We start from the raw sequence: 22,594 nt of genomic DNA on the forward strand, positions 1-22,594 counted from the left end.
CTCTAGGACTTGGTTGGTCTCGTGTGTGGGTAAGGTCGAGGTACACGTGTATGAAGCGACCACGGTATAGGGGTCAGGCCGAGCTATATCGATTACAAGCGGTCAATTTGAATAAAGTGCGATGTGTTGAAAATTTTGTTGCTAGTAGATGATATTGTATATGTATTGTTGTAGATGTTGTGTTGCTTTAAGTTGCAAGTTGAAAGTAGAATTCTATTGTTGTTTATTATATGTTGATGTTATTTTTTTTTATGATTATTGTTGTGAGCTTACCCTAGCGTGTTTTCCCTATGTTGTTGGGACTGCGATGACCATACCTTGGTATGCGAGCAGATCAGGATAGGTGTTCTGCTAGACTGGGTGAGCTTCGGGACTCAAGAGGATGGTTGACGTTGTAGTTAGTTGATTGGTAACTTTTGATTACCTAGTTGTTGTATAGGGTATCATTTACCTACTTTCAGTTATATATATTCAGACTTTTTAGTTGTGTATTCTTGTTATATATATAATTGTTTAGTAGAGAGATTTTATTTTATACTTGTATCAGAACACTATAAACAGTATTAGACCTGGCGGGTCGTTACACTTTACCCTTATGAATACATTACATAAAAAAAAATAACAATAAAATATTAAGACTTTATAATCATATCACATTTTCATTTAGATGTAAAATATAATATTTTAATTTTTAAATAATAAAATATAAAAAAAATTATCATTTTTATTTTTTTAGTCTTAAGGGCCCTATTGGGTTGTCACACCTTTAAACTAAGCCTAGAGTCAGCCTGCCTTGTTGTAAAGTAGGTGTTTAAATAAGTTATCATGAATAGTAAACTAAATATTAAAAGTAGGTTTATATTATATTAACAAATTTGACTCAACTCTAATAAAATCTAACATTTCTATTTTCACCTTTGTCTTGTGGTTTGGGTAGCAATTATTTTAATCGTTATAGTTTATTACATATCGTCAAGCAGGGTAATGAGTTTAAAATGAATGAAAGGAAGTTATCGTATGTTATGCATACACAGATAACAGTTACATTAAAAGATTAAAGTCTGTTTGATAAATAAAAAAAAACACTTTTAAGAAGAAAAAAAAAGTAAATAGAAAAATGAAAAAAAAATCATAAATTAAAACTAACTTACGCATAAATTAAAAAAAATATTTTAGAGAAATTAATAGAATAAAAATTCTACAAATTAACACATGAATAAACTAATTTTAAATTATGAAAAAATTAACTTCATTTTTTTTCTCCAAATTTTTCTCTTCTAAAAATATTTTTGAAGAAATTTATTCAAAAATGTCCTAAGTTACAAACATAATTCTCTTTAAAGGGTTATCATTTGTTTTTTTTTTTTCCATCTTAATCATCAACTCATAAAAGACATTTGACCTATAACTCATACAATTTACCATTGTATTTTCATTTTTTAAACTGTAATTTCATATGCGTTTGTATTGGTATATTACAATACATAGTAACGACAAATTATTTTAGCTTATATAAGCAAATACTTTTATGTTTTCACTAACATATAGTGCACAAAGAAACATAAAGAATAAAGCTCATTGTTATTGATATTACAATTGTTAGAGATGGCTAAACTTTCTTTCGCCCAAATAATTTTCACACTTATCCTTTTCGTTTTAGGTTTGCTAGTTTCTTGGTTTATAATCTCTTGACATCCATCAATAAAATTTTTCATTGTTTAATAATTTCTTTCTAACTTTGATCTTGTATTTTCAGTTTTTTCAAGGGCAAGCAAAACAGATCAATTGAAAAAATGTGAAAAAGTGATAGAACCACGAAGCTGCAATCTCATGAAATGTCAAAAAACTTGCTACACCTTATATAGAAACTTTCGAGGCTTTGGAAAGTGTCTTGGCAGAAATGGAAGTTATGAATGTGTTTGCATCTATGATTGTTTCAATAACAAGTTTGGAGATAAATTAGCACGAGGTTTAATGTAATATTGGATATGTAATATTGTTAATAAGTTAATAAGTTTATGTCTGAATTGACCAGACTCGTTCATAGATAACCTCAATGAAATATTTATAGACACATGATAACCGGAATGAAATAATCATCAATACATGCAATCATATAATAAATATAATCGATAAACACGTTTATACAATAATTACATTCATATAATCAATAAATACATTAATTCATTCAAAAATATTAAAAGAGTATAATTTAATTGATTGATCATGTGAGTGTTGTAAATTCTCTTGATACTCATATTTGATTCCCATTGATATAAAAAGAAATACAATCAATTTAAATTCATTTGAACGGTTGATTTGTGTAATGTCTTCTAATTTATATATATATATATATATATATATATATATATATATATATATATATTTTTTGAATTTAATTTATGATAACATTTAGATATTAAACTTAAAAACTCTTCAAAACTTTATTTAAATTAAAAAATTTAAATATTACTTGAGAATATAACAAATTCTAAAATAATTTTATAAACACAAAATATAAGTTATTTTGCATAAAGAGAACAAAAGAAAAGGTGAAAGAATTAAATGTATGAGAATGTTAAAATTATCATATAAAATTTTGTTTAGAATATGTTTTTATATTTATGAGATTTTTTTTAATAATTTTTTGAACTTTTTAAATATTTATTTTAGTGTTTACGGGTAACTTATAGAACACAAATAAGGATATCAAAGGAACTCCAAAAAATTATAAATAAAAAAAAATTCTAATGGTACAAATTATAATAGTAATAATAATAAAATTAAAGAGAGAAAAAACTAAGTTACATTAGAAACTAACTTTTAAGAAGGAATACAATTAGCAAATCACATGGAGATAAAAGCAAAAAGTGAATAACTTTTGATTTTTACCGTTAAAAATAAAGAAAGAATTTTTACTACACCTTTATATATTTAAAGGATTTTGGAATTGTTATTATTTTATTTTTTATTTTTTAAATATTTGACCATTTGATTTAGAATTGTTTGATTTTTTAATATGTTTATATTTTTCATTTTAATATATATTTTCTTAAAAATTTTAATATATATATGCGAAATATTTGGACTTAGTAAGAATATTTTTATATATTATGAGTCATGATAAATTAAATTTTTTTACACTTGTGTAGAAATTATAAAGGGCAAATTGAATAAAAATTTATAAAATCTCCCTCAACTTCAGTAAATAAAGTCTTATTGTGTTCTTCTCAAAGTTGTTTTGATTTTTATAAAATAATTTAAAATACTTGGAACAATATTCAGCGGAAAGAAATAGTAAGTTAATTACTGAGATAATTTATTTGTTAAAAACACATCACTTAGTATAGAAGAAGAAAAAAATTACCTTTTACATCATTTTTGTTAGTTTAAAAAACTAATTATATCAAAACATTTCAATTTAAAAGGGTACTGTTGTAATTCCCAAATAAATAATGGGGTAATTATTTCTTTAGAGAACACAAACACGAAAGTTAAAACATGTTCTTCTTCTTTAAAAAAAAAACCTTATTTCTCAAATATGTCCCCATCTCATATTAACAAAAATGTTGAAATAACTCATCTTCACAAAGGTCTCTATAGAGGATCTTAAAGATTTATAGGAGGAAATGCTTAACTCATTCCTTTTATATTTCACGATATGTACAAAGTAAGGAGGTAGTGTGTAACGACCCGCCCCGGTCTCTACACTTAGTGGAATCGCACTACAACTAGTTAACTAAGAGAATATTAAACTGGATAACACATACATACAGGCATAAATATAAAGATCGAAATAATTAAGTTTCTGTATATAAAATATAGCACCATATATGTACAGTCATCCCAAAATATCCCTTAGTGCCGGTCAAGCACTGACAAAAAAAAAAAAATGTTACCCAGAATGGTAACTCAAAACACGAGACTCAGCTCCTCGTCTCACAACGATCATCTCTACTCCCAAGCTATCCCTGACCTGCTCCCATACCAAGTATGATCATCGCAGTTCCACCACATGGAAAACAGAAGGGTAAGCTAGAATTCAAAGATCAATAATACAAATACAGAATAAAAATTCTATACTACACATGCATCCCAAATCCTGTCCCTAAGGAACCTTTCATCTCAATCAATCATTCATTCACCAAACATGAAGTCAAACACCACACTTCATCATATTAATAATCATGCAATGAATGTAACTCATGACAGATATGCATACATATCAATCATCTAATGCGTCGTCACGCATACACCTAGGAGATCTCCATAACAATAGAGCTGTATAAGTGACATTCCATCCTACCGAAACCACCCCAACCGTTTTCACGCCCAAAGCGCCCGCTCGGTCACAGCTAAACAGGATATAATCCTCCCTCGGGTTTACTCGGATGATGTCACTTACACACTTGGAAGTCCAGATCCACCGTCAGGTATAGCACAGCTGGATACGGGCTTACCACGACCTTGGCATGCATTAACCAAGTCAATTGTGGAGTTCGCCCACCGACTATCCGCAAGGATCCACGCACCTTCCCGAGTACTTGGTTAAGGGAATAACCCTCGACCTCATACCCCGCTCCAACACTAGCTAAGGACTTAGAGCAGACTCACCCAACCTAGTGGCCTATCTGAGCACCACTCTCCCAAATCCAGTGGCCTCCCAGAGCACCACTCTCATATATCAGTGGCCTATCCAAGCACCACTCTCAAGAGACTCTATGTGAGCTCTTCTAGTTCGAAAATAATTTTCCTCTCCTCAAGTCCTAGGCTAGACTCATACCATAGGCATCACATGCAATCAGGCATCATACATCATAATGGTCTGCCCACCATCATGATCAACAATCATACACATGTCATAAGACATCACATGCAATAATGCATCATACATCATAAATGGTCTACCCACCATTATGATCAATAAACATACTCATGAACATATACACATGTCATATCATATTCGAACATTCATACGTATCATCACAAAGCATACATATGAATCACACCGCACCATACATCATATACCACCTATATATAATCTAACATTTCAACTTTAAACATGCATAAGCATCAATTTAAAATAATTATTTATAAATATAATTACGCTTGGCGTAGTCAGCTCGCGCCTAGCCTAACACCAAAACAAGAGCTCTAAGCTCTTCCACACCTGGCATACTCAACCTGCGTCCAGCCTATTCCCATTGAGTTTGTAAACTCACATACATCCTAAATAACAAACATTCTAGCTTCCCTTACCTGAAGATTGGCTCAGATAGCCAAAGACTGAATCAAAAGTATAATTTCCCCTCGAGGCTCAACTCGAAACTTCAGTCCTCCCAAAACAAGCTTTCTAATCTGAAATTCAAGAAAAGACAGAAGGAGTTATTGATCTAGAGGAGAAAAGGAGTTAAACAGAGAAATTTGGGAGAGAAAGGAGCTCACTGACCCAGAGACCTTTTCTCTAAAACTTCTCTCTAGAACCAGAACTCCTCACGGCCCCCCCTTCACCCCTATTTATAGGCAATCCGGAGAGGCCAGAACGGCCCGTACCGATACCGGAACGGCCCGTTCTGAACTCCCAGATCACGCACAAAATCCACGCCCAGAACGGCCCGTTCTGAAAACAGAACGGCCCGTTCCGGGACTCATCCGGAACGACCCGTTCTCCCTCAGGAACAGCCCGTTCTCCCTCCGGAACGGCCCATTCTCCCTCCGGAACGGCCCGTTCTCCTTCCTAGAACGGCCCGTTCTCCTTGCCAGAACGGCCCGTTCTCAACTACAATATGTAGTTCAATTCAGTAGTGTGGAACGGCCCGTTCCAGTTTGGGAACGGCCCGTTCTGGGCTACTGAATCAGCCTCTCTCTTTTTTTTTTTTTTTTTTTTTTACAATGTTACAATACTCCCCAACAAATAAGAATTTTCGTCCCCGAAAATAGGCTTACCTGAAAAGAGGAATGGATACTGTTCCTTGAACCGACTCTCTTCTTTCCAGGTTGCCTCACTAGTAGCTGCATCCCAAAGAATCTTCACTAAGCTAATGGACTTGCCTCGAAGCTCTTTCAACTTGTGATCAATTACAGCTACCGGTCTCTTCTCGTAAGTCAAGTTTTCTCTAACTTGCACCTCATCCATCTCTATCACGTGACTCGGGTCTCTGATGTACTTCCTCAACTGTGAAACGTGAAACACATCATGCAGGTTGGACAGAATCGGAGGTAACGCCAATTGATAAGTTACTGGACCTACACGACGAAGGATCTGATAAGGACCGATGAACTTCGGTGTGAGTTTCTTGGCCCTTACAGCCCTTCCCACTCCAGTAGTGGGTGTCACCCTGAGAAACACATGCTCTCCCTCCTCAAACTCTAGAGGTCTCCTCCTCTTATCAGCATAAGACTTTTGTCGATTCTGAGTAGCTCTCAACCTCTCCTGAATCTGTCTCACCATCTCAGTAGTCTGAAGAACTAACTCTGGACCAACCACTACTGACTCACCCTCCTGATACCAACATAATGGAGTCCTACACCTCCTGCCATATAGAGCCTCAAAAGGTGCCATGCCAATACTCGCATGATAACTATTATTATAGGTAAACTCTACCAATGGCAACACCTCCTCCTAGCTACCCAGATGGTCCAACACACAAGCTCTCAGAAGATCCTCTAGTGACTGAATTGTCCTTTCCGACTGACCATCTGTCTGTGGATGATAGGCGGAACTCAACCTCAATCTCGTTCCCAATGCCTGATGTAGAGTCTGCCAAAACCTTGAAGTAAACCTTGGATCTCTGTCAGAAATAATACTGGAAGGTACTCCATGCAGCCGTACTATCTCTCGGATATATAACTGTGCAAGCCTCTCCAAGGACCACCTCTTGTTGACAGGAAGAAAATGAGCACACTTTGTCAACCTATCAACAATCATCCAGATAGAGTCACTGTTCCTAGTTGTCCTAGGCAATCCAACCACAAAGTCCATAGTGACACTATCCCACTTCCACTCAGGAATCTCCATCAACTGTAAAACCCCTCCGGGCCTCTGATGCTCAATCTTCGCCTTCTGACAAGTCAAACAAGCGGCTACAAACTCTGCTATCTCCTTCTTCATACCAGGCCACCAAAAACTTTTCTTGATGTCTTGATATTAACTTATATTATTTCGTCTTCACTTTTAGTTGCATATATTATGTTTTATCTCATCTTTTTTCACTAGTATGAGCTGATTTGAACAAAGGATATTTTGTTCTATTTTGATGATTTTTAATAATTGATTTAAAAAATGTTTTCTTTAAACTTTTTATTGAGTATGTAAATGAGTATTAAACATTGATTTTGTTTATGACAATAATTTTTTTTATTAGGTATAGAGTTATTAAGGTTATAAATAAGTATTGAACATTGAAATTGAAATTGTGATGTGCTCTCATGATTGAGCACATGAAATTTAGTTGGATTTTTTTGTTGTTTACTTAGTGATGAAATTGCTTGAATTACGTATTGATGTTTGATTAGAAGTTTATATGAAAATCCGCTAAATTTTTGTCGTAGCAAAATAGATTTTGTAATCGTGTATAACAAAATTTCATAATTTATCCCTAGCTGATGAATATTTTATGAATTTATACTTAAAAATTATACATTACAAAATATATTTGAAAGGAAAAATTATTTGATAGAATAAATATATCTTTAAAAATAATATATTATAGAAGGATGAAACAAAAATATTTCAAACAATAAAACTTTTTTTATGATTATATAAATTTTTTTATTTGGAAAATTAATAATTAATGATAATTCAATTAATTGATGAATTATGAGTTAGATATATTTTGAAAAATATATTGTGATATAAATTTATCTATGGAAAGATTTTGAGTATTCCAATTTGTGCGATGGTGAGTGACTATCGTACACAAATCTTTATTGCGCTGTCTTGTCAAAAGGAGGACCTATGATCTGTGGTCATTGTTTCAGCCCAACCTAAAAGATTTCCCAACTGAACTTGGACCATTATCCTTGGTGCAGGCCCAGCCACTGATTGGCCCAACTTATTTGTTAGCCATCCTAAGCTTGAATAAGTACTCAGTCATCTTTATATGTTTTTCGGAAAGAAGAATTCGGAGGCTGTATCATTTTTCCTCACTCTTTTTAAGAAAACTGATTCATTATCCGAAATCCGTGGGAAATTACTCACGGAAAAATTCGTGGGAAATCCGTGAAATTACCCACGAACAAATCCGTAGAAAATTACCCACGGATAAATCCGTGGAAAATTCGTGAGAAATTCTGTGAAAAATTATTTTTTTGTTAAATTCAAAATTGTATTAAATAATTATCGCATTTAAAGATATTAAATCAATCATAATTATGTAAATCAAAACAAGTTCATTCATACAAAATAAAATGTCATACATAACAAATAAAGTTTAGGAGTTCAAGTTTAAAAATTACATATAGTATGATCAGTAGAATTATAACATAATGTCTAATAATCAGAATATTCATGTTGTTGCTATCTAATAATCAAAGATTGAGAGGTTTCAATACATTCTTAGAATGTAAACTCATAAAAAATTTAAAAAATTAATTTAATTATAAAATGAATAATCCAAATTATATTTATAAAATAAAAAGTAAGATAAAATTACAGAGATTAAAAATATAAAATTTTAATAATGTTATAAAACATTAAAAAAGAAAAGAATTAATAAATAATAGAAATAAAAAATTATTAAAATTACAATATAGAAATTGAAAAATTTAAGACAAAAAGACAAAAATATACTTAAAAAATAATTCAAATTAAAATATAGAAATTCAAATATTTTAAGTGAAAAGACAAAAATATACTTAAAAAATTATTAAAATTAAACTATTTAAATATATAATCATATTATTACAAATAAAATTAGAATATATAAAATAAAAATCAGTTGGGGTATGATTATCTATTATTTTTTAGACAAAATCAGTTACAAGATAACGTATAACTTTATATTAAATGTAAATTTTGTAAATTCAATCGTTAAATTGAAAATCTTTTACTCTTAAATAATATATACAAAATGTTATATTAATCGAAGATGATTTTTTATAAAACAAAATTAAATCTGTCGGAAAATTTATATTTTCGATGAGAAAATTTTTGTAGCAAAAGCTATATTATTGATGAAATATTTCAGACAAATTTATATTTGTCGAAAATGTAAGAACTGATTTTAAATTTGATATGAAAATATTATGATATTATTAGATAAGATTTTAAGTTAGTATTTTATTAATGGTTGATAATTAAAAAATAAAACAAGGATAAATACTTTTTTTGAATTTTTTATATTTGATTTAAGATAACTTACAAAATAACTCTTGATAAAGTTATTCCGCTTAATAATTCATGGTGTGTGTTGAATTTTATCGATCCAATTAATTGCTAAATTAAAAGTTATTAAATTTTGCTAATAATTAATATAAAAAATTAATTAGTTTTGGAATAAATTATTTGCTAATTAACAATATAATTGAAACATTAATTATTTTAAATTATTTAACTAAAATCTTATTGACAATTTACTATATGATCTTAATATTTTAGTATAACTAATATCTGGTTTTAAATTTGATATGAGAATATTATATAAAATTAGATAAGATTTTAAGTTAGTATTTTTTTAATAGTTGATAATTAGAAGAAAAAAAAACAAGGATAAATACATTTTTTAAATTTTATATGTTTGATTTAAGGTAAATAAATATATTAAATTAATTAATAATTTATTTAAAATATTAAAATTTGATTTATAAGTATGTAATAAATAAATATTTATGATTTTATAAATTATATTATCATTATAAATTATAAAATTAAATAATTTAAATTATAATTTTAAATAGAAATAAGTAGATGTTAATTATAAAAGTAAGTACATATAAATAAATAATAATTAAATATATTATTATTATTATTATTAATTATTATTATTTGTAATATAAAATTATTATATATTATTATTATTGTACAAATATGAGATTGTATATTTGAGGATGACTTAAATGAATTAATTTGTACAAGTTATACTAACAACATACATATACATTTCGGTAGCTTACTCATCAGAACTTCACAGTTAAGCGTACTTGATCTGGAGTAGTACAAGGATGGGTGACCTTCTGGGAAGTTTCCCAAAAATTGCACAAGTAAGGATAAAACACGCTAAACAGTGAAATATCGTAAAATATAACCCTTGAGAGGTCAAATATGAGGGTTGTTACATTAATAAATTTATTAAAATTAAAAAAATTATAATTTCTGGTAATTTCCCACGGATAAATCCGTGGGAAATTTTATCCACGGATAAAAATCCGTCGGTAAATATTTCAGACGAGCAATTTACCGACGGATTGTTGTCCGTCGGTAATCCGTCAGAAATTCACTATTACCCACGGATTTTTGGCATTTCCCACGGATTCTGGCCGTTTGTAATAGCGAATTTTCTTGTAGTGTCACCTTTTTGCTCTAAACTATGTCATATTCCTTAATTATTTCAAGCACATCAATCATAGAAGGGAACAAGGAAACTAGACTCCGTAATGTACCATAATCTGAGCTCCATGTAGTATCTCTCGCCTTTTTGATTGTAGTTTCTTGATTCAAGCCATGTCCATTAGAGATCTTTCTTTTTTTCAATGTTTCTTTCATCTTTGCAATGTGATTTTCTTAAAGAATATCTTGATGCTTACATGATGTTCCAACAACATTAGAAATATTAGAAATGACAATTTCTCCATGATTGATTATGAAAACTATTTGGACCTCTAACATGAACTTGAAACTTGTCACTTTTTTCTAATTTATAAAATCTTTTGTTATGAATACATCACCACTACCTTTATGTTTTCCAATATGTGATCTCATAAGATAACAATATAAAAAAATATGTTACATCCTCCTTTTGACTATATTCTAATCAACTTCCATATTTTAAATACCAATCTGGATTACATTTATGAATGGTATCTCCAAATTGTCTTTGTGGAAAATTTATTTCTTTTAGTTGACAAGGAACCTTTTACAAATAATATCTTTTTACTTTATCACTATCACTCAAATGATAATCCGAAATTTTTGGCCTTAGACAATGATCATTAGGAAGGTTTTCTAAATCACATTCTAAAAATCTTGTTTTGATAAATGGACCCAATTTGACTTCTTTTATAACATGTATTTGAGGAAAAGATGGTTGTTCTAAAGATGATTTTCTTTTAGAATACCTTTTCATTGCTATATAATTTTAATTAATATAATATTCATCACATACAATATTTCTTCTAAATATGAAAATATAATGAGTAAATAAAAATTAAAATACTTAATTTTCTATTGAAAATTAAAAATAATTCAAATAAATTATATAAAAATAATAACTTTAAAGATACAAACTTCAAAGATCACTTTAAATATATAGTTTAACTATTGAATCGTGAAGGAGTAAAGATGGAAAAGAAGAAGTAATTTTTTTCCAATTTCACTATTTTGTACTTTTTAAAAATATGTTAAAAGTATAATGGAACTTTAACACATGAATAGAATCAGGAAAAGTAAAAATAAATAAATAAAAAGGATATAAAGTATCCAAAAAGAAGTTAATAACAACTTCCAAATTGTTTTCTTGATTTACTCAAAACACATATATTACTAATTTATGATTTTTTTATATATTTAAGATTTAAATACACAATAACTTTAAAGAGTTTTCCTTTTTATTCTAAAATAGGTAAGTTACTATTACATGCATAACTTTTATAACTTATATTAAAATATTTTCTTTTAAAAAAAATCTTCCTTCTCATGCAGAGATACCTTAACAAGTTTCCAAGATTTACTCTTTCTTGTAACTTTTTTAGTTTTTTTGTAACTTCTTTTCTATTTTAGTTTTTAAGTGGGTCCAATATAATATTTTATATATTATAACAAAAGAAATTAAAAAAGTTAGTTGGGGCAATTGACCCCCACACCATATTAAATAGATTTGTCCTTGGTTACTTGTATAATTTTCTTGAACATTATATACCTGTCTCTGATCTCTAGGATGATTTTGGACAAAGGTATAAACTAGAAAAGAACTACTATTGATATGATTAATGACATTGCTCAATGCTAAAGTGAATCAACTTCTTTTTAAAAGGGCTTCTCGAAATATCCATCCAGGCTTCAACAAGCTATTTTAGCCATTGCATAATATAATTAGAGCATGTTTAGACACAAGTTTAGAAGGACTTTTAAAAATTTATCTACTTATGAATATTCTTCATTTTTAGTAAAAAATTTCTCAAAAATCCAATTAGACTATATCCAAACTTTCTCTTAATTAATTTGAATAATGTTTAACAAAGAACAAATTATATTGACTTGTTTGACCTTCCACAAATCTTCATCAATTATTAAATCCACAAAAATAAGCCAGCAAGGAGCGTCGATGTTGATTAAAGGAACTATAATTGTACCTTCCTAGATATATTCTGAGAGGGTCACTTTGACATGGTCTACATGGAGAGTGCCCCGACCTAATCCCTATGCCTTTCAAGTTTGGGGTTGATAGGCAAGTGTACCTTCCTTGGCATTTTTTGACATTGACCCACCTTCCAAATATATTTCAATTGAACCCATACCATAAGAGGTCGAAATTAGTCTAACCTTTTTACCTAATTTGATTGATTAGACTAGGAACGAAAGGTTAGTCAGTATCAATTTGATCCTTTATATCTCATACATTGCCAATCAACAAACCTAGAAGAGGTCATAATTGGCCAACTCCTTTACTCCAATAATAGAATTTTATATTTAATAACCAATTATCTTTAATAACCAAGATCACATATCATCAAGATACAATAACCAGAAGGTGAGTAATGATTCTATGAAATCTCAAAGTTTTCGAGACCCATAAATTCATAATTGTCACGTATAAAAACTCTAACCCTAGAGTAAAGTAGGACAAAATACACTTTTGAATGTTCTAACTTTAGTTGAGTAGTTAGATTAACCCTAGTACATTTTTTAAACTGAAACAGTAATAAATTAAGGAAACTTAGAGGAATAGAAAGAATTAAAAGTGTAATTCAATTAAATTTTGAAAGTACCAATATAATTTGCACTAAAATCATAAAGCATTAGATCAATATAATTTGAACCAAAATCTTAAAAGCATTAATTTGCCATGTAAATAATTGTTCAATGATTAAAATCAACATTGTTAAAGACATAAATATATATACAAGCTCCAAATTAATTTTTAAATTTAAATGATTAGTAGGCAAATTTATTTACTATTAAGTAGTTGGTTCAAGTAGTATCGAACTTGATTTCTTTAACCAAAATTTATGAATAAGAAAACATAATTGATAGGAAATACCTTAATAAAAATTAGTTATTAACAAAATCAAAAAATACTTCTTACCAATAATATAATTATATAAAAAAGTCAAAATAAATAATTTAAAAGCAACTTATTAAACTTTAATAATCGTTATGTGTATATGAAGAAATTGGTTTTTGTAATTATCTCTAAATTGTATGGGATTGTGCCTTACATTAACTTATAAAAAAAAAAAAAAAAAAGAGGTGTAAATATCATGAACTTGATAGAAGTAGGCAAGCCTATTGAGGCATGGTAGGCAAAGCCAAGTACGTAGAAACCAACTATTGGACCTACGAGAAGCACAAGGATGGTCTGATAAATTAAGAAGAACCAAAATAACTGGTTTAGAAGTTTGTCCTTCCCTGGGAAGTGGAAATCCAAAATCCAAGAAATGAAGAAAAAAGGTGAGTTAAGAAGAAACGTTCTCAATTGCCCCACTCATCCTTTTCCTAGCCATGCAAGGAACAGTGCGAAGCTAAATAGAATCACTTTATTCAAACCTATAATCATTAACCATGTCATTGAGTCCTCCAAGAGAAAGAAACAACAATGTTATTGGTGGTGATTATAGTAAATCCTTCATTGTCTACCATCTGTTATCTACTGAATTTGTAATCCCTTAACAAGGTTAAAAACTCAAACTTTATGAAATTAGTAGTTAATTGATTGAAGAGAAATTTTTGCACGATCAAAATGCTTGGAAAAGATTTTCTAAAAATTCATGCACGTGTATTTGCGACCGCAATTTATTTTAATTGGGCTATACGTCTTTTAGGACTCTCCAAACGAATTTTGAAACCTACGGAGAAGAGAAAATGAAAATGGCACAAGTTGAATCATATTGATGAGTAACAGATGTTAGGATGTCGATTAAATATTGGCTCCATGTACTGAAATTAATCTTTGCACTAATTTTCAGCATCTAACTGGAGACACAACTCTTGCTGTATTCTTTAAGCTCTGCGCGATGACTCACGTTCAAGAGCTGGTTGGAATTCTGACTTGTTTGTAAAGCCGTCATGCTCACCGGTAAGTTAATTCAAGCATAAATCTCGTGGGTTTTAGTTCCTTTTAATTCCTTTTTTACAATTTTATTGCAGATTGGTGATGGCGTGATTAACAAATATTGAAAAATGAACATTGAAAAGGAAATTTTTTCAATACAGGAAGCCTGATTTCAGAAGCTTACGACTTTATACGAACTACAGGGATTAGAAGTAAAAAAGAAAAATAACAGGAATAAAAACTACTGATTTTTATAGAAATTAAAAATAAAAACAGATGTATATTATGGAGATTAAACAATTAATTAAGCCATAAATATATAAATTACACAGTTCTAATCAAAAGCCAGCTTCAATGGCTGGAGTGCGTTTTGCAGGGGCAACATGGGCTTGCGATTCAAAAATTAAGTAAATAAGCTTTCAAGCTTCCATCAAGTTATTAAAAACCAAATTCAACAACATATACTACGAAGTTCGAGATCTGTATACTGCACGGCTCTTCTCTTTCATTTCATAGATGTTGCATTTATTTGTTCAATTTAACATATAAATACAAGATAGTTAAATACAAATATACTAATAGGGTGAGAATAAGTGTTGCCACAAAAAGATACCATCATATTGGCAGATTTGTTGATTACGATGTTAGACCAATGCGTGCACTGTAAATATTATTTGTTATTAAAAATGACAATATTTGCCTATTATCATAACACAAGTACACTTGTTATATGTGAATAGGAATGCTATGTCGTGAAAAAAAAAATATTATAATTCATCATTGTAAAATTAAAAGCCGATTCTCTCAACCAGTGAAGTCCTTAGTAATTTATTACAATAACCTAAGTGAAATATAGTTTTGATCCTTTTGTATTGCTTTAAGTTGAAATATACTACCTTTCTGTACATAAAAAGTAATGTCTGCTTAAAACATTTTACATTTTATACCAAAATTATTCAATAAGATTTAATAATCATACACTATCAATGTAAAAGTTATTAATATAACTTTTAAAATCGTTATAAAAATCAACAAACTCTTCATGCACAATAATTTATGATTGAATTTATACATTCAATGCAAGCTTTTTTTCTCATTAATATAACTTAGTAAAATTATAACCAGTAAAAAGTTAATTATTTTAAAATACTTGATAGTTGAGGAACATAAAAAGAAACAGGAATGGCCTGTAATTTATAGCCAAATTTAGAATCACTCTTCAAAGTAGTGCATCCTTGTTTTCAAATGATGAACTTAATGTGCCTTTTCATTTTTCATTGATCAAATTGTTTCAAATGATCTATTCATATTGTATACCAAACATTTTCCAGAATATGAGTGTTCAAACAATGCATGTTACCACAAACTAAACATTGAACAACTAGAGTTAAAATTTTGGTCTCTTTTACTTTCCCTCCAGCAAATCTTAAACCATCGTATGCTTCACATGCGCGGGGGCTGGCAGCGAGTACCAGCATGGAACCCTTCTGTATATGCTGTGTTCTTAAAGATCATCTGCAAATGTTATAAAGAAAATTGAAATTGGAAACATAAAAATGTAACATGGAGGCTTTAATTTCCTGAAAAGAGGAAAAGCTTACTAGCATCTTCATATATATACTTACAGCAAGGTTCTTAAACTCTGAACTGAGGTTTTTCTGTAATTTTTCAGATACCACAGTACCCAGTTGCTCCCCGTGTAACTTTATATTTTCTTCCTTGACCTGCATGACCAAGATTCTTCAGCCCGATGCAGGAAGTATAGCATAAGTTCCAAATTGAAAGAAAGTATACATACAACTTTACCTCTGAAAACAATAATTGTGATGTTTTCTGCAATATCTCTTCAACGAATTGCCCAACATCTGCATAGGAGCCTGATGAATTAACACTTTTTACCGGTGTCCCCTTTGTACTTTTCCCACCAGAGGATGCCTTGACAACTTTGGCAGCACCTGAAAGATTTTTACTTACTAATTTAATCACTATAGGATATTTCAGCCACAAACAAAGTTTTTCTGCTACCCTTAAGAAATTGTTTAACAAATGTGCTGAACTTCTATGAGCCCAAGTGAGGTCAAATGTGAAAAATATAAGCCTGAACAACTTGATGGTAAACATTGTAGTAGACTAGAAGTTAAATGCAACTGCAGGTTGCATACAGTAGCTTCACCCAGAGTAAAGGTATACAGAAGCAAGCATATTTGACTACACTAGATAAATTTGAAATTTGTGTCAGAAAGACCAGATCAACAGTAGGTCCTCTTATACTTCTAGTATCAAATGGTACGAGATTCAGTTTTAATGCATTAACATTTTTAAGGATAAGGAAAAAAATATTAACAGAAAAAAAATTATGAAACAAATGATTAGAAATTAATCCACAACCATGAGAAAGAGGAAAACAAAATAAAATAGAAGACTATGTCAACTCAAGTGTAATCATTTCATGTCATTCTGAGACAAAAAAAAAATCAAAAACTGTTTGCTTATAGAATAAATTATACATTGCCTAAACGCGTAATGTAACAATTTTGGACGTTTATACAATGTTGAGCTAATGTACAAAGGATTTATAAGATAAAATAGATGAGCTGCCTTAAATCAGTAAAATAGTACCATTTTCTTTTTTCATTTTCCATCTTTTTGCGAAGATCTAGATTTTGACTGATTCTTATCAATCCCGTTAAGTGGTATATAATCAACTCTGGCAGCTTTCTCAGGCCAAGGTTGGATAACTTAAACTACCCAAGATTCCTTGCATTTCAGATACATGGAAAATGCAGATAAAAACTATTGTGCAAAGGAAAAGTAATCCAGTGATCATACAAGGCACCTTTAGCAATTAAAACACCAGTCAAGGCATAGATGCACAATGCTCTCAGTAGTATCCAAATCATAGAAATAAAGACAACCAAAACAAAAAAACTGTTGTTACAAATTCAATGCAAATAATAGATAAATGTGCACATCGAATACTGCAGTTCATAGAATTTTTACCTGAAACTGTATTGGTTCCATCATCCACAGAAACATGGTTTGCACCCTTAGGCTGTGAGGAAGTTTGCTTTTGGGGTTGATCAGTCAAAACTATTGAACTAGATGGAACTAGTCCAGCTAGATCAGGGGGTTGATCCTTCCCCACTGTAGGATTGGCCTGCAAGGAGACAAGGCAGACATATGACCATCAATGGAAATAATTGGTTAATTAATTGTTTTATTAAAAAAAGGGTGCCTTGAATTTACTCACCTCCAAATCAACATATGAGGGATTTCTTCCTATTGATTTAAGAAATTTGTCAAGATCAGATGAATTTAGAGCTGCGATTGTAAACAATATGACTATTTTACTGAGCTTTTCAGTGCATCAAAGCATAATGGATCTCACATGAACCTAAAATCCTGTGTCATACTTCTTCATAGATGAGCTAAAAGATAACATTTGGATACAAAATACCATCAACATTTAATTTCCTAAATTATCAAATAGTAAGCAAGCATGAAAGGAAGTCCTGTTTGGACTTCAGACATCAATTGATGGACCCATGGTGTTGGACATATACAAGCAAAATATATCCCTAATGTAGATGGTTGCATCTGTTATAATATTCATCAACTTTAAAAGATTAAGAAAAAATATGAAAGCATTTTTTTTCCTTTTAACAAGGGAGTCTAATTGCTTACATATGGACATGTCATTCGACAGTGGATGGAAGAAGCAGTGCTTCTGAGTCTTGAATCCTTGATCCAATAGCAGTGAAACATCTCTTCGGATAGGAAATGATGTGACATAAAACAAAAATAAATTAGTTCCTTGGAAATATATTAGTGCAGTGAGTCAGAAAAATGTTTATAAACAGTCTAAGAAGCAAAAACATAAACATCTCAAACATAGAAGTCCCTTCGACAAGCCAGTGCACTAACAAAGTGAGTATGTCTAAAATCGTGAGATTATTTATCATTCAACAGATTTAGTTCATAACTCAAGAGAAGACATTTTAAATTTGATAGCAGGTAAGAATCAATAACTAAATTCAGAACTGGTAGAATTTTCATAAATTAACAAAGAAACTTTATAAGAAAACTAAAAGAAGATAGAAGAACATGATTAAAGACTAAAATGAGAAAGCTACAAGGAAAATAGCGACAGATGGATTTCAAAGCAAAATATCTTAATAGTGAAAGAGGGAAACGCCTTCAGTAAATAGCTCTGAAGATCGGTATTGCAATCGACTGGATATGTGAGTAAACATTCCAAAGAAAAAAGATTAGATATCTCATAAGTAACCAAACAGAATAAGAACATGAGCATACCTTGCTGATTCATTCACTAGTGCAAATGGAGTGACACAACCCAAGGGTACCTGGTGAGTAGGAAAAAATAAGGGCATTAGGTGTAAGACAATAATTTCAACCGTGCCGATAACACAATGTTGATTTTCCTTTTAAATCATGTAATTATTTATTTCTCACTTAGCATAATACAAGCAATCATTATACAAAGGAGGATTGTTGGTCACTTTAACGGACACAACTTCTTATACAAAGTAATAAGCATAGAGAGAGAGGGAAATAAAGATTCCAACAAGATAATGATAGAAGAAAGGCATAGACAAACCTGAAGTATTTCACCTAAAGCCTCCTCAGGTGCCATTCTCAGGCCACCTTTTCCCAAACCAAGCCGCTGAGATAACACTGCTCAGCTTTGAAGCAACAAAGAAATCCTATTAATATCCATTCAAGTAAAGCGACACAAACACGTGAGGTTTACAAAATTATGCATACCTTTGAGATCTACTTTGGTACCAGCTAAAGCAGAAACAACATACAACCTGTTTTTCTTGTCCTGTTTAAATTTAAAAAAAGTGTAGCAATCAGAGCACAAAACGCATAACAATTTAAAACCAAAAAAGGATAAAGAATATATAGATTTCAAATTTCAGTTAAATTATAGCATACCTTGAGAAACAAATTCTTGCTCAGCCCACCCCCCAAGTGTCCAACATATTGAGCCTGAAAAGTGAAAACGGATACTGAATCAGAAATATGAAAAATAAAATGAACAAGACATGGCAGATAGTATTAAAGGATTTTACCTGAGCGTCAACAGTCAGAACATTTGGATGCTCATACTGGGAAAATGGAATCTGAAGCTCCTGTGAAGAAAAGATAAAACAACGCAACAGTTAGTGAGGGGCAATGAGGGAAGCGAAGGTGCACAAAATAGAAATGTTGGAAGCTCGTTTGTGAAACCTTCAAGCGCGCCAGAAGTTGTTCCTTTGAGAAACCCATGATGACTACGAGCGGCGAAATGAATGGTGATGGAGTCGACATTAATAGGTGAGAAAGGAATAAACAGGTAAATGTGTTCCTAAAGAGGTACAATGGTAAACTATTGAATTAATATGAAACCACAGGATGCAAAAATAACCACTACGTCCTGCACAAATGTTTCATCAAATGAACCGTATTCAAGTAAAGATCCCTCCTAAAGTTAGTTCCAGGAGAATATGTTGTACAGCTTTATAAGTGGAACCTATAAGCTATAAATAGATGTTTAGGGGTAGAGAGGCAGGAGAAAGGATTGTATGAAAACTGTATTACAGTTGTTTGAAGGGAACAACTCTTCTGGTGGCAGAGCAGTAAACTCTGATTATATCTTCTAATTTTTTTATTTGTTACTCTTGATTTTACTGTCAGAGGACCTACCAATACATGCAGGAAATCTATTATATTGTACAAGCATGTTTTCTTCATTTGCCACCATTTTTATCTAGAAAACATTTTTGAAGTGTTAAATTTAACTAGAGAAAGGGAAACGTACATCTTTTGTATTTCTTTGTGGATCCAAAAATTTGTTTATCAATTTATTTTATCATACTTTAATAGTTTTTAGTTGTTGGTTTGGCACACTACTTTTATTTTTACGCACAGATGTTTACTCTTTAAGGTTGAGTTGTGGTTCAATGGTAAGGTTTGTCTGGTGACTTGAAAGTCCTAGTTCAAATTTTGGAAACATACTCTTTGCATATTGGAGTAAGGCTGCATACATCGCCCCTCCCCAAACCCCACCAGGTGGAAGCCTCATGCACCAAGTAGCCCTTTTACATATTTTTACCTAACGCAATGTATCTATGTATCTTCAAATTAAGTGCATGCTGAACATATTGTTTCTGGAAAATAGTTGCTTTTTTTCTTTCTCAGGCTTCCAACTCAAAGTTGACTAAAGCTAGCAATTATTTGTCCAAAAGAAGCTGAATATAACATACACTAAGCATTTTGGTGTCTTTTGAGAATCTTTAGCCTGCCTTCAAATACTTTACCACTTCAACTACCTGTATCTTTAGATTAAGTGCATGTTAAATAGATTGTTTCTGGTAAGTAATTGCTTTTTTTTTTTTCTTCAGCAAGACCTTCCAACTCAAATTTGACAAAAAAAAGCAATTATTTCTCCAAAAAAAATCTGAATCAAACATACACAAAGGGTGCGTTTTGTGAAGAAATTTTTTTTCATGTCCGATAATCATACATTAAATGCCCTCTTAAGTATTTTTTTTCCAACTGTATAACCAGCACACACACACAGTGAGACATGCTCAAACAACAAAGTTCAGTTTTCCTTATACTTTCCTGATGAATATCTATGACTAGAGTTAATTCATTAAGATAGCAGCCATTCACAAATCAAAAGGAATGTTGACAACAACACACACACACAAATAAAAAATAAATAAAATAAAAGATTTAATAAAATAAAAAAGAAGAAGATTGGTTTGCTTTACCTCTGCGGATTTTTCTGGACCCTCAAATGCTCTTGTTACCTACAATACCCAAAGAGAAAGGCATCCTAGTTAATATCATCAGATCTTCAATTGAAAAACAACAAAGGTTCACCTAAAACAGGACCAAGTTAAGAACTCACCGCCGGCCAGGGAGTGTTGGAGCGATTTAACGGAGAAGGAAGCGGCGTTGGAACAGAAAAGAAATTAACGGAGAAACGGAGAAAGAGGGGTCTGCTAGGGCAAGAGTCAGAAGGAGAAATTTCACTCGTATCACGGAGAAGGAGGAAGGTTTCACAAAACTAAATTATAAAAGTAAAAAGAAATTAATTCGAGCATTTTTTTTAATTTTAATTTGTGCTTAGTTTATTTAAAATAAATAAATAAATAAACATTTATTTTAAAATTTAATTTGAATCAAATATATTATTATTGAATTAGATTAAAATAAAGAAATTATTTTAAATTTCACTCGAATAGGATAATCATATTAATTTATTATCAAATTTTTAATTAATTTTATATCCTATTAATATAATTAAATAATTATATTAATAAATAAAGTTTATAAGTAATTAAATAATATTTATCTTAAAAATAAACATTATTTTTAAATGTTAGGTTGTTAGATTATAAAAATTAAATCATAATAAATCAAAAGATTATAAAAATTATAATTCAAATCAAAAGAAATCAAAAATATTAAATACATTAAAATATTATAATTAAAAAAATTCAGTATTAAATCAAAAGAGTATAAAAATCATAATTAAAATTATAATAAATATTCTAATATTAAATATTTGAATCAAAAAAATTGCTACAGATTTTAAATTTTATTTATTATGTTTTATAATCAAAAGATATCTAATATTAATTCAAAAGATTATAATAATTATATCTCAAATTATAATAAATAATTTGATATTAAATTTATTATATATTAAAATTAATTAAATATTTTTTATCAAAGAAACTGATACAGATTTTAGATTTTATTTACTATATTTTATAATAAAAAGAAATCCAATATCAAATTACATATATCTAAAATCATAATAAATTTTCTAATATTAAATTTAATATATACTAAAATTAATTAAATATTTGTATTTAAAAAATTGTTATAGATTTTAAATATATATTTTAAAGTTTTTATTTTATTAAATTAATTGAAAATAAATTATATTTTATCACTTAATAAAGTGAGTGAATGATAATAAATTAATTAAAATTTTAAAATATATTTTAATTAAAAATATTTTTTATCAATACAGTGACTAAAAATATTATAATAAATAAAATTAAACAAATTAAATCTTATAATAGTTATTTTTTTTAATAATGCTAAATTAAATATTCTTATTCTTTTACAATAAATTAAAATGA

At 29.9% G+C, this 22,594-nt stretch overlaps 1 protein-coding gene and 1 long non-coding RNA gene across 5 annotated transcripts; both read right to left on the minus strand.

Annotated features, from left to right (window-relative positions):
- Nucleotides 1-3,785: 3,785 nt before the first annotated feature.
- On the minus strand, nucleotides 3,786-5,869 carry LOC145952790 (uncharacterized). Its single transcript, XR_014430275.1, has 2 exons — nucleotides 5,260-5,869; nucleotides 3,786-3,976 (listed from the first exon to the last, which is right to left on the minus strand). It is a non-coding gene; the product is annotated as an uncharacterized LOC145952790 (long non-coding RNA).
- Nucleotides 5,870-15,661: 9,792 nt separating this feature from the next.
- On the minus strand, nucleotides 15,662-21,506 carry LOC109789159 (uncharacterized). 4 transcript variants are annotated; one of them, XM_083065357.1, is made up of 14 exons: nucleotides 21,349-21,506; nucleotides 21,209-21,247; nucleotides 19,680-19,723; nucleotides 19,523-19,582; nucleotides 19,386-19,439; nucleotides 19,212-19,272; nucleotides 19,045-19,121; nucleotides 18,741-18,790; nucleotides 18,111-18,193; nucleotides 17,677-17,747; nucleotides 17,427-17,583; nucleotides 16,233-16,381; nucleotides 16,052-16,150; nucleotides 15,662-15,941 (listed from the first exon to the last, which is right to left on the minus strand). In XM_083065357.1, the coding sequence occupies exons 3-14, from the start codon at nucleotides 19,716-19,718 to the stop codon at nucleotides 15,870-15,872; spliced, it is 972 nt and encodes a 323-aa protein (XP_082921483.1). In that variant the 5' UTR covers nucleotides 19,719-19,723; nucleotides 21,209-21,247; nucleotides 21,349-21,506; the 3' UTR covers nucleotides 15,662-15,869. The 4 variants fall into 4 exon arrangements, with proteins under 4 accessions (XP_082921483.1, XP_082921482.1, XP_082921484.1 ...); XM_083065356.1 differs by having other exon boundaries at nucleotides 19,680-19,797; XM_083065358.1 differs by lacking the exon at nucleotides 19,680-19,723.
- Nucleotides 21,507-22,594: the final 1,088 nt, after the last annotated feature.

This window comes from Cajanus cajan, chromosome 10 (assembly GCF_000230855.2).
Source record: "Cajanus cajan strain Asha chromosome 10, NIPB_CcT2T_4, whole genome shotgun sequence".
Taxonomy (NCBI): Eukaryota; Viridiplantae; Streptophyta; class Magnoliopsida; order Fabales; family Fabaceae; genus Cajanus; species Cajanus cajan.

Coding starts and splice junctions, on each gene's coding strand:
- LOC109789159 (XM_083065356.1), bottom strand. CDS start 19,760: ATGTCGACTCCATCACCATTCATTTCGCCGCTCGTAGTCATCATGGGT. Junction 17,584..17,676: donor CCTCATATGTTGATTTGGAG/GTGAGTAAATTC, acceptor GTCTCCTTGCAG/GCCAATCCTACAGTGGGGAA. Junction 15,942..16,051: donor CAGAGTTTAAGAACCTTGCT/GTAAGTATATAT, acceptor TAACATTTGCAG/ATGATCTTTAAGAACACAGC.